This window comes from Cnephaeus nilssonii, assembly GCF_951640355.1.
Source record: "Cnephaeus nilssonii genome assembly, chromosome: 13".
Lineage (NCBI taxonomy): Eukaryota > Metazoa > Chordata > Mammalia > Chiroptera > Vespertilionidae > Cnephaeus > Cnephaeus nilssonii.
In genome coordinates, this window is record NC_137084.1 from 34,875,700 (window position 1) to 34,888,413 (window position 12,714).

General features: G+C 48.4%; 1 protein-coding gene across 1 annotated transcript in view; it reads right to left on the minus strand.

Annotated features, from left to right (window-relative positions):
* The window catches only part of PARVA (parvin alpha), a 144,289-nt gene extending 141,353 nt beyond the window's left edge, over window positions 1-2,936 (minus strand). The window contains exon 1 of the mRNA XM_079787222.1: window positions 2,737-2,936. Coding sequence (XP_079643348.1) covers window positions 2,737-2,872 — 136 coding nt within the window. The 5' untranslated portion in view covers window positions 2,873-2,936. The remainder of the gene's footprint in view (window positions 1-2,736) is intronic.
* Window positions 2,937-12,714: the final 9,778 nt, after the last annotated feature.

The following is a 12,714-nucleotide window of genomic DNA, read 5'->3' on the forward strand; positions in this document are numbered from 1 at the left end:
ATGCATGATCCAGAGCAAGATCTAACCTGGCTATTACTGGAGTGATGGCTAGTGGGCCCCTGGCAAGGTCAAGCACTGATCACCAAGACCCAGCACACCCTCACCAAGTGCAGGTCATTTCAAACCCACCCCATTGCCTTCTTTGGCTGGGCTCGTGGTGGCATGCAACAGCAAGCAGCTAGAGCTGGTGAGGGCTGGCCCTTTTAGGAAAAGCATGCCTTCTTCAACGTACCCATTTACACCGCCTGGATTAGCTAACAGACTGAATGACAGAATCAGGACTTAACAGTTACGTATAACAAGGATTAAAAGGATCTTGCACTTGGTTTAACAAAACCCAATTGAGTAAACCTGAGATGGGGAAGGGAATGATTTAGGAGCAACAAACATAAAAATGTCTTTCAGCTGATAATCTCCATGAGCGATGAACAGTGTGATGAAGGTGGCCACGTGAATAAGAGCAGCCTTGGCTGCATTAATAGAACACGATGTCCAGGCTAGAACAAAGGAGGTGACAGCCACGGCTGGCTGCACTGGACTACTTATTGTACTGTGTTGACTTCTGGGCAGCTCACTTTGAGAGGGTCTGTTATTCTCCATTGCCCCCCACTATGATCTGTTCTCCACACTGCTCTGACCCCTACATCACCCAAAATCCCTTGTGCTGGTGACTTCCCACTGGGTCCAGCCAATCCGAAGGACCAGCGAGAGATTCAGGGCAAGGAGAGAGAGAGAGAGAACATGCAGAGCTCACTTGTGCCACATCTCCCTGCTCCACCCCCCTCCACGTTTCTGACAGTGGCTGTGTCCCTCGACAGCTGCAGTTCCTGCCAGGCAGCCCCCCTTCCAGAGCTCCAGCTCTGTGGGTTCTGGCTTGCTCCCCTCATCCCTTCGGATCTAGGGGTGGTCACAGTCCCCCATCCCCGTCTGCTGCTAGTCCCTGGATTCCTCATCATCCCTCTGGGTTCCCTTAACCCTGCCCACAACTCTGTAAACAGTCCCTCCCTTCATTATTTTCAAAGTCCCAACTAAGTTGACCTGTTTCCTGCGGGGACCCTGAGTGAAATAGAAGAGGTAGGATGGCAGCAAGCCATGAAATCTTGAGGACCACCTATGGGAACAGAAATGTTTGGCCTGGTGAGGGGAAATAGGCTAGTCCAGTGGTCGGCAAACCACGGCTCTTTGGCCCCTTGAGTGTGGCTCTTCCACAAAATACCACGTGCGGGCGCGCAAGTACAGTGCGATTGAAACTTCGTGGCCCACGCGCAGAAGTCGGTTTTCGGCTCTCAAAAGAAATTTCAATCGTTGTACTGTTGATATTTGGCTCTGTTGACTAATGAGTTTGCCGACCACTGGGCTAGTTCACCTGATATATAAGTGAAGGGCCACCATCAGACTCCGTGAATACAGAGACCATGTTTTTACTTTTACTTCGAAGTAAACTTTTCTAAAGAGCTGGTTGGCAGAGGTGGGGCGAGCTCTCCTAGGAGGTCATGAGCTCCAGAAATTCCGACTTGCCCAGTCTTAAGCTAGAGAGTCCACATCAGGAATACTGCAGGAAAAAGAAGGGTAGTCTAGAAAAGGACTCTCCAAGTCAGGATTTCATGATTTGCTACCAACTGCACACTACTCAATGGTTTACCAAAATAACCAAATAGGGGAAAACATTTGGGGGGATGTTTCGCAGTTTCTCACTTCAAGATAAAGAATGGGAGTCCAGCCCTTTGTGTCAACTTGGATAATGCTCAACAGTGAAGTTCTTTTTTACACTTTAAAGTAACCCAGGAACATGAAACTTGCTTTACATCTCAGTAGCACAGCCTTCAAAGGGGTTATTCCCACACCACTGAGCAGTCTATGAAAAAAGAAAAATTAACCAAGCAGCTTCTATCTACGCATCTATCACTAGCTTCTTCAGAACTGTCACGACATTTTTCAAATCAAAAGCCAGGATGCGAGTTCTGCCCATGAGACAAAATATTTTACAGGCAAAGGCAAATTGTCCTGGAAAAAAAATAAGCGCTTCAGTTCACCCGGGTGGGGAAAGGAAATGGTTTTTGCGAGAGCTCTCAACTCCTGAGTTCACAGAAGGGTCATGGCCATGATGCTAAGTGTGCGCGCCTCATCCTGGGGGGACCGCCTGGAACGCCAGCGTTTCACTCATTCATTCAACAAACATTTGATCTTGACCTCCTCGTTAAGAGAGCCCCACTGGGCCCTGGAAATGGGCAAGATCCAAAGAGGCCAACGCTGCATCTGGACTTCAACAAACAACCTGATTTCAAAGACCAACGAAAGGTAAAAAGTGAGAGTGAAGACGCCCAGAAAAGTTTCAGCAGAAACTTGAGAAATGCCAGCATTCGGGCGCCTAGAGGGCGGGGACCTGGGGCCTACGTGGAGGCGGACACCGCCTCCTGGCTGGCGGGCCGGCCATCCCGGGCCCTCCGGCCACGCGGCCCCAGCCCTGGCCCAGAGCGGGCGTTGCCGGGACTCAGGCCCCGGCTGCTCCACCCGGGCGCCTCCGGGGCCTGGAGCGCCGCGCCGGTGCGACCGCCCGCAGCACGATGGCGCAGACCCGCGGGGCGCGCCTGGCCCGCCACGACGAGCCCGGGAAGCGCGCGCACGCGTCGCCGCGCCCCTCTCTCCGCCGGGCACCCGCGGCGCGCCCCCGCCAGGCCGGAGCCCCAACCCCGCGGACCCCAGCCCCTGCCGCTCCTGCGGCCCGGCCCCACTCACCCTCTTTGGCTTTCTTCCTCCGGACCAGAGTCCCTCCGAGTTTCCCCAAGAAGGAGTCATCTTTCTTCCGGGATGGGGGCGACTTGGGGGTGGGGGACTTGGGGACCGAGGGCGACTTTTGCGGGGAGGAGGCCATGGCGGTGGAGCGGACAGCCGCGGGCCGGTCGGGACGCGGAGCTGGCGCTGGGCGGGCGCGGCGGGACTGAGGCTGCGGCTTTCCAAACGGAAGCGGAATTATTCCAAGCATTTAAGGCAGCTCACGCTCGCCTTTCCCTTCCCTCTCTCCCTCCCTCGCGCCGCCCTCCGCCCTGCGAGGAGCTGTGCGCTCGGGCCCTCGCTCCAGGCAGGCCTGCTCTCTGCTCCCTTTGGCTGCCCAAAGCCGGGAGGATGCCCCACATCTGCTCCTGGGAGGATGTGCAGCCTTATCTATGGATGTGTGAGTGACCCTCCAGCCTGGGACCGCTGGAGCCTGAAAGCCTCATTTCCTCTGCACCCAGCACGGATCCTTGCACAAACCACGGTTCAGTGATTGCTGAACTTAACCCACCTGTGACTCTGTCGCCCAGGGTCTTGACTCAGCTGCTTGGTGAGGTGCTTGCTTTACCCCAGCATTTCTACCTCTGCAGTTAATAGGCCTATGTCTTGTGCCCAAAAGGGAGTGTGGAAAGAAATAGAGCGAACCAAAAATGTGTTTAGGCCCCACCAACTGGGCACATCTGACTGTTCCTGCACTTAGCCACAGCTGTGCCGTAAGTGGGCACATCCAACCTCCTCTTCACTCCATATCCCAAACTGAGAGGTTTGAAGTTCATAAGCACAGGGCCCAGACTTCTTATTCTTAGAGATATCCCTGCTTCTAGCAGTTCAATGGCTTGTGCAAAGGAGGATCCCAAATGTTGGTGTAAACATGAATGGGAAGGTACAATCATGGCATCCTGTAAGACGACTCCCCCCCCCCCCAACTTATCCCCCCTAAATAAAATCAACAGAAGGACAACCACACTCATTTGGGATAACAGGGGTGTCCTTGACATAATGTTCCAAGGACTCGTGCTGGAAATTATTAAAGAGCACGTTTTATTGAGCTTGCCCGCTTTAAGTTCTCACTTGGGCTCTTCTGTCTCTTTCACACACACACACACACACACACACACACACACTCACACACTCACACACTCACACTCACCCAGCCCCTTGGCAACTATGTTTCCTCCAAGCTACAGCTGAGTGACCTGACCCAAAGAGCTGCTAATGTTTGACTGGAGAGCAGCCAGTAAGATGGTCTCAATCAAGAATCTGAATTAGTTTAGACTTGTCCGAAGTTGAGAAGTTAGTGATGATCCTGCAGACTTAAGATTGGGTGTCCATTTTTAGCCACATGCTGATGAGTAGAAACCAAAAGAATGGAGCAAAGTCGTGGTCTCAAGAAGCCAAGTGGTCTGAATAAAGAAAAACTGTGGGTCGTAGCTGCCTGGAATTTGAGCCCCTTCCCAGTGCCTACGTGCCCTCAGCTGTGTGTCCCCCCGAGGACATGTTCTTAAACTTTTTTAATAGCTCACCCGCCTTTAACCTGAGCTAATGAGAAAACTAATAAGCAGCAATTTCTGAGAACAAAAATGCAACTAACAAGATGGTCAATAGATTAAGCAGAATATGTGTTCATTTTATCTTTGCTGAAAAGTCCAAATTTTAACTTTTTTTGAAAATTATACTTTAGCTTGTGCCTCTTACCTAACAGGAAACAGATAAGTCACGAAGACTGCTGGAACTTTCACCCAGGAGCAGGAGAAGATTACGCCCGCCCCCCCGCCGCCCCCCCACCACCCTGATAAATTGTAAAGAGATGTTGAGAAGCAAAATAGAATGGTTTTGATTACATCATTATCATACTTGTTCAGGATATTAGATGCATGAGGACATCTCCAAAATCTGACCTTTAGCCCTGGGAACGTTGTCGAGGAATCATGAGAAACACAGCTCAATAGCTATGGGATCTTAGGCATGTTGACTCCCGTTCTGAGTCTCTATTTCTTCATCTACAAAATGGAAGGGAATAGAGATTCTCAAACCTGATTGTGCATCACAGTCCCTTAGGGAGTTTGTTACAAAAATTCACAGGTCCCATCTCTAGAAATTCTGGTTGAGTACATCTGAGATAAAACCAAGAGATGGGCATTTTTTAACAGGAATTACATCAGGTGATTTCGATCCACGTGCTCAGGTCTGGGCACCTAAAACCACTTTCAGCTCTAACATTCCATGGTGCTCTATTCTTTACTGATTGCTGACATCTTGTGCAGGGCGTGGGTCCTAAATATGGCATAGTCAGAGTTGCACATGGAGATCTCTTAAATTGTGCGTGCATGCTTTTGCATACACAGCCCTCTTTGGTAATTTTTATGCACACTAAAGTTTGGAAGCCACTGGGCAAGACTAAAAGGAGGAACCAACAAAGGCAAGTCCTGATTGTTGAATGCTGGCTCCCAGAAAATACCAGCAAAACAAGCTGTGGAGAAGGCAAACCTGAGTTTATTGTACATGCCGGTAAGGAGAGCCCTGCCTTCACAGCTTAGTAACATCTTGGACTGGAGAAGAGCGGGGGCAAAGTAGGGATCATTGTAAGGTTTTGGAATTTGGTTTAAGGCAGGTCTTTCCTGAGGTGGTGCTTAGTTAATTTTCACTAAGGATCCAGATAAAATAGTTTAGGATTAGTGGACACAAACCACGACTTTCAAAGAGTCTTAGAGATTAAATAGGCTTTTCAATGCTATCTATTGAAAAGTTTAAGGGTCTTCTGTTCATTTCCATGAGATTTGAAGGTAAGTTCTTGAAAATAACAATAAAGTTATGTAGTTATATGTAACTTTTATATTTTATGTATTCTGTGGAATAAAGTCATGTTGGTAAAGACAGGGGATGGTAAAGTCTCGTTAATGTGGACAGTGAATGGTTTCCAGGGCTCAGTGTTATGCAGGTGTCTTGTTATCCAAACTTTTCTGCCTCTAAGGTAATTATTAAGCCCTCTTGAAAGGCCCAGGTGGAATGGGTGGTAAATTTTGAATCAGTGCTACTCAAAGTGTAGTCTGAAAACCAGTATTTTTCTGCAAACTGTGTTATCGGTCCTCAATGGTATAAGTGTAGGAACTGGGAGTGTTTAGAAACTTTTAGCCTGGCCAGTGTGGCTCAGTGGTTGAACATCGACCTATGAAACAGAAGGTCAAGGTTCAATTCCTGGTCAGGGCACATGCCCAGGTTGTGGGCTCGATTCCCAGTGTGGGGCGTGCAGGAGGCAGCCCATCAATGATTCTCTCTCATCATTTATGTTTTTACCTCTCCTTTTTCCTTCCTCTCTGAAACTAATAATATATATTTTTTTAAATAAAAACTTTCATAATTTAACAATATAATTTTATATTAGTTTAATTTAATAATAACAATTGGAAGCTTTTATTTTGCATGTCTTATTTTATTTTTCTAATAATTCATTTTTTATTATACTAGTATTTTACAAAAATAGTGGTCTATGATGGATTGGTCCTTCACCATAGATTATTTGAAAAGCAATGTTCTAAACTGCTTCAGTTTGCTTACAGTTTAGATACTCTTTTTGATATAATGCTTTTAGAGTGCTTATGGATGTGAGGTGATCTGTTTTTTATTCAGGAGATTCAATGAGATAATATATGGGAGAAGCGCCTTGCACAGGGCCTGGCCCTGAAGTAGGCTGAGTTGAAATCTATTTTAGTCAGGGACACACATCGCACACTGTTCTTCGATAAGATGTAGGGAAGAGCCCGCATCAGCTTCCTCCCATGTGAATTGGTATTTACAGTGATGGCACCAATGATCAGCTGCCTTTCTCGTGCTTGGTCATCAGTCTCATCTTACCCAAGGCTTAGCTGATAAGGACAACTCATGAGTTAATGTGTGTTGTGTGAGACTCTGCTGAGTCTCTAGGTTACTCTGTTTTTGAAATCTAGGCCCAGACCAGACAGCGTGCATCAGGAGATAATAATCCCAGGTCCCAGTCCTGGCTCAGGAGCTGGGTGACTGTGGACAAATCTCTGCCCTTTCTTATACTTTCATTTCCATCGTCAGTAAAGGGAACCCAGGCAGTTACAGATGATCAACAATTACAATCTAGGTTACACCCAACAAAAATGAATACCTTTGTGCACCCAGATACACGTTCTAGAAAGTTCACAGCACCACTATTAACAGTTAAATCAATAAATAAATTGTGATCGTCTCACGATGGAGTATTACAGTGATGAGAATGAACGATTGGCAACTACAAGCAACAATAGGAATGTATCTCACAAGATAATGTTGAGTGAAAAAAAGCAGACACAAAGAGCATATACTCTTATCATTCTCTTCGTAGAAAGTTCACAAAGACTGTTGGTGTGAGGTCCATGTCGTAGGCCAGTGAGAAGTCAGGATAACGATCAGCCCTGGGAGGGGTAGCGATGAGAATGGCTGGAGGGGTGGGAGGCATGAGGGAGGCTACAGGAGCTGCTCGTGTTCTGTATCTTGATGTACAGGTACTGGTTCCATGGGAAGATCCACTTTGAAAATTCATTAAGTGTGCATGTAATAATTCGAGCAGTTTTCTGTATGTATATTGTACTTCAATAACATTTTATAAATGTATCACAAAACAGATTAACTTTTAAGCCTGGCCAGTGTGGCTCAGTGGCTGAGCGTTGACCCATGAACCAAGAGGTCACCTGTACGATTCCTGGGGGCATCTGCCATTTTCAGAAGAGGAAGGTTAAAATAGCGGGTTAGGTCATACGGGCGTAGGATGGGCACCGAATCCAGGAAGACCAGTGTCCTTAGGAGAAGAAGAAAGTTGGACCCAGACAAGCATAGAGAAAGATGGTGGCCACTGGAGTGACAGGAATGCCAGGGGCTACCAGAAGCTGGAGGAGGCAAGGAACTATCCTCCCCTAGAGGCTGGGAAAGAAGCAGCGCCCAGCAGACACCCTCGTTTTGGACTTCTAGCCTCCAGAACTGTGAGATAATAAGTGTGTCTGTTGTTTTAAGCCACCTTGTTTGTGGTACTTTGTGACAGCCACCCTAGAAATGAATACACCATCTAAGGGAGAAAACAGGAGCTCCTGCAGATCATGAAGGGGGTTTACAAAGGGTCTGGATCCCAATCAATAAATGGAGGTTGTTTAACCACATCAAAGCCGCGGAGGTTGGCCAGGGGGTGGAGAGAAGCCAGCCAGAGCCTCTTGGGGACCCCTTTGATCACTGAAAGCAAAGGTGTGCTCCTCGGGATGAAAAGGACGCATGAGAGATAAAAAGGCCCTGAAGTGAGTGTCTTAAGTGAGAATTCTTTTTGCGCACACACACACCCCCCCCCCCCCCACGGGAACTCTGGGATATTAGTAGAGGCCTTTGAAAGCCAGGCTGCCAGTCAGCGTGTCCTTCAGAAGTCCTGCTTGCCTGGACTAAGACACCCAGAAGGCAGCGGGAAGGGGGCAAGGGCTTCTCTTGGTGGGCAGAAGAGGCAGGGGGCAGGGGAAGTTGAACAACCTCAGCCTATGACATAGCGGACCGAAGGTGGGGTTGTTTTTGAAGATCACATGGATGATGCCATTCAAATGGCCTCTGAATCAGCCCTGGGGGCACGTGTCTCAAGTTCTTTGAGACGGGTGACCTGCTTACCTATCCTCAGGCATCCTGTAATGGACTGTAGACATTAGTAGGAGGTTTTCCTCACCTGGGCATGAGAGTTGAGCGCGTTACACACGGAGGTGAAACTCTAAGATCGGTGGTTCCTACTGGCGTGGTCTAGCAGAGGAATGAAGATGCTCCCGAGGCATAGCGGCAGGGCAAAGCTTTTAAGGATAGAAAGCCACTTCAGGTGCAGCCAGGCGAGAGTGCCTGGGGTCCCCGGATGCTGTTGGTGTGAGGTCCATGTCATAGGCCACTGAGTTTACTTCCAAGGTCTCCCTTTTCCCTCCCCAGGCCAGTGTGAAAGGTCTTCGTGGTCACGGTTGTAACCCACCTTCCACCCACACCCACCTCCAGATTTGTGCCGCCTGAAGGGGCAAGAGTCTCCCTCCATCTTGGCTGGGGAGATATCTAGGGGACTCCTCCCACCTGTGTTTTCTCTTAGGGAGGAAGGTCAGAAGGAGTACATCTAACGAGATGCAACCGGATCACCACGGCCAGATGGTGTCTTCAGGGTGAACTTGAGAACCACGGGCCAAAGGGGTCTGCAAAACACTGGGCATTTGGTTCACAGAAGCCGGTTCAGAGAGAGAGAGAGAGAGAGAGAGACACCAAAAGGGAAAGGGAGGCAACACTGCCCCGGGAAGCCGTGTTTCCTGGCCTGGTGTCCTGCTTCTATCTCCTCTGGTGGAAGCTGCCCATTCTTACTCATTCTGCTGAGATTTGGAGTTTTTTGGTTTGTTTCTGCTGTTGGAATTTGAATAGTTTGAGATTCACCATGGTCATTCCCATCACAAAGTTATGTTCTAGCCATTCCCATTCTAAAACTGGAACCTGTGTACAGCAGAGTGACTCTTTCCAGGAACCTGGGAGGGAGAGGGGAGGAGGACCGGCCCCACTTCACAGACGAAGACCCTGAGGCACAACTGAGTTGTTCAGATCATGCAGAGAGCGGTGGAGCAGGAGTTAAAGCCCTGAACTAGTGACTCTGAGAATGATTAACTAGTTGGGGTTTTTGTTTTTTTCTTAAGCTATTGATTAGTTTTCAAATCACATACTTACATGTTTTGGACTACTCTATGCACATACTCACTCCCCCCAAATTCTTATGGAAACACCTTCCATTATTCTGGGATGGGAGGGAACTGAATTCCTGTGCCCCAGTTCATTTGGAGCTGCGGCCCCAGGATCAGATTTACAGGGGACCGTGAATGCTGTTTCCCAGTTATTACCATCCTGCTCCCCACCCTCACTGCTCACCCCTTCCCTCCACCTCTAAGGGCCTGCAGAAGCTACCTCACTCTCAGCTGGTCCCCAACACACTCTTATCGGTCCTTTCTCTCCCATCCCCTCGGCCCTGTGCTCTTGGTTCCCTACCCTTGGGACTGGGGACTTGGTTATATGATGCCATGCTTTTCAAATTGGAGCAAAAAAGTGTCCTGAGGGGGTGCATGGCAGCGTGTTAGGGGTACCTGGTCATCTGGACACATAGGGTGCACCTTCCTGGAGTATCATGTTTATGGAAAGATTTTTGTGAGCGGTGCCGGAGGTGAGGTAATTTACCTGTTCTAAACAATGTGAGAGTGTATCAGAGGCAGTACAGAAGGAAACATAAAATGCTGCAGCGTGGCAGCTTCGGCTTCTATTCCCAGGTTTCCTCTGAGCAGGGCTTTGCGCTGGGGTGTTGGGAGGGTGGCAATGGGAACCGATCTAGGACAGGAAGAGAAGGAACAGGTAAGCACAAGGCACACGTGCAGGCAGGGACACAGAGCGAGCCATACAGCCTGGGGGCCCACAAGCCAACACCTGGGCCCAGACTCAGTGTCACTTCTCAAAATGGGGTAATGTTGATCTTAAGGATTTTGCTTTCAGGATTAAAAGGAATAATACACGCACCGGACCGCACCTGACTGGGAGGTGAGCTGAATTCCCAGGCCCCGTTACCAGCATCAGGGGCGGAGGGCTCCCCAAGGAGCCAAGGCAGCATCTAGATATTTCTAGAAATGAGCCGGGAGAGGGAGTGAGCATGAAATACCAAGTGTGCCCTGAGGGCTGAGGGATGGTGCATTGCAGCTTAGGGTCAGGGAAAGGCCGAGAGCTTGTGGCGAGAGCTTGTGGCTCGTGAGCAGGAGGAGGGCACATGCGCCCCAGCAGGGGCCCAAGGAAGACCGCAAGAGGTGGCCGGCCTTTCCTGGCGCTTTCCCTGGGCATGTTAGCGCTTGCAAAGCAGGAGCTCTCATCTCAGTTATGTTTACTTTTGGTGGATATTCAATAGGAAAAAAAAAAGAATCATTTCACATATTCTATCAGCAGACAAAAGCTTTCAAACAATGGGGAACACAGCGTGAAATGATGGGACTGACCACTTCCTGGAGTTTTACACACTCACATTTCATGAATTTGCATGCATTGGGATTATGAACAAAAAAACAGCCCGACCAGCATGGCTCAGTGGTTGAGCGTGGACCTATGAACCAGAAGGTCACGGTTCAATTCCCGGTCAGGGCACAGGGTTCCCGGGTTGCGGACTCGATCCCCAGTGTGGGGGGTACAGGAGGCAGCCGACCAGTGATTTTCTCTCATCATTGATGTTTCTATTTCTCTCTTCCTCTCCCTCCCAGTTCTGAAATCAATAAAAAAAAAAAATTAAAATAAGAACAAAATAACAACCCAGCAAAATCTCAGTCCTAAAAGAGTGCGTGGAAGGCCAGTGCTGTGCAGAAGGGAGCATTCCTGTTGAGTGAAGGAAATACAAAACCAGGCTCCCCAGGTAGGCGGGGAGGAGAAGCAGGAGGTGGAACTAGGCTGGGCTCTCCTTCCCACCTCCCCGGCTCTGAGAATAGCTCTCTTTGTTGAGAGAATACACCTGAGGTGAGCCTTCTCTTCCTCCATTCGACACCAATTTGCTGGTCAGGTAAGTCCTTCCAGGTGCCCCAATGGGAATCAAATGTCCAGCGTTAACTCACCGACTCCCACACGAAATCAAAGCTTAGCCCGGGTCCTTTCACTGAGATGAAAGAAGTGAAATGGACACTGCCCTCTGAGGTGCCAGACCGAGCCCGCATGGAAATGTTTCTATTCCTTAGACACAAAACCATTTATTTTTGGTCCGTTTCAGTATTTACAGCAGTGCACATGTAACACATTTCAATCCACATGAATAGTTCCCAATCGTGGGAGCAAATTAATCTTTTACAAGCTCCTCAGCAGCGAGGCTAGAAGATGAACAGTAGGTGAAACAGCACACGTTCCCCTGTGCGTGAACCTTCTTATTACAATAAACTCCCACATTGCAGCTCCCCACATCCCATCGCCGCCACTTTCTCTGTTCATGTGGCAGCCCAAGCTGCCCCCTGCTACCTCTGCCTTGCTGGGGGAGTTCTCTGATCAGCCACCTGGGAGGGGACATGCTGCCATTTTCAGTTTGCAAGGAAGAGCCTGCAGATCTGCTTCCTGGAAGACAGACGTTGCTGACTTGTCGTCGGCCTCCAGAATGCAGAAAACATCAATTTCAGTGCCGCTCCTCAGAGGTGGAAACACCTGCCACTTCCTTTCTCAGTTGCAATTAACATGCTGCATCTCAGCATTGATTGATTCCGAGCCGCCTAACACAGCCAAATCAAGGTTTAAACGAAACAGTATAACCTGATATTATTTTTCACAGTTTTAGAAACACGAACTTATTTGTGTTTTTATTGCCAAAGCAGCACTACAATAGTTGGGGCTGTAAGTCTTTATGCTTAAGATGAATGTGAGTAGACTAGGTTGATGCTTCTAATAAAAATAGTTCTTTATCTTTGTATTTATTTGGGAATGGCACTTGTTTATGTTTGTATTATTTTGCGTGTGGACAGAGTGGCGGAAAAGTATTCTTTCTGTATCCCAGCACCTAGCACAAGGCAGCAGAACCCCAATGGGCCTTTGGAGAATGTTTCTTAAACAAATAGATAAATAAATGAGTGGTTTGGGAGAGCAAGCTTAAGAACTGTCCTCTTGGTCCAACTTATGAACAATTCTGAACTTAAGACTATCATGAGTTCAGCCAGTGTGGTTCAGTTGAGCATTGACCTATGAACCAGGAGGTCATGGTTCGATTCCTCGTCAGAGTACATGCCCGGTTTGTAGGCTCAATGCTCGGTAGGAAGCAGCCGATCAATGATTCTCTTATCATTGATGTTTCTGTTTCTCTCTCTCCCTTCTTCTCTGAATAAAAATATATATATATTTTTTTTAAAAAAAAGACTATCATGAGCCTTTGGTTTAGCTTAGAAGCTGCATGAGACTATGAAA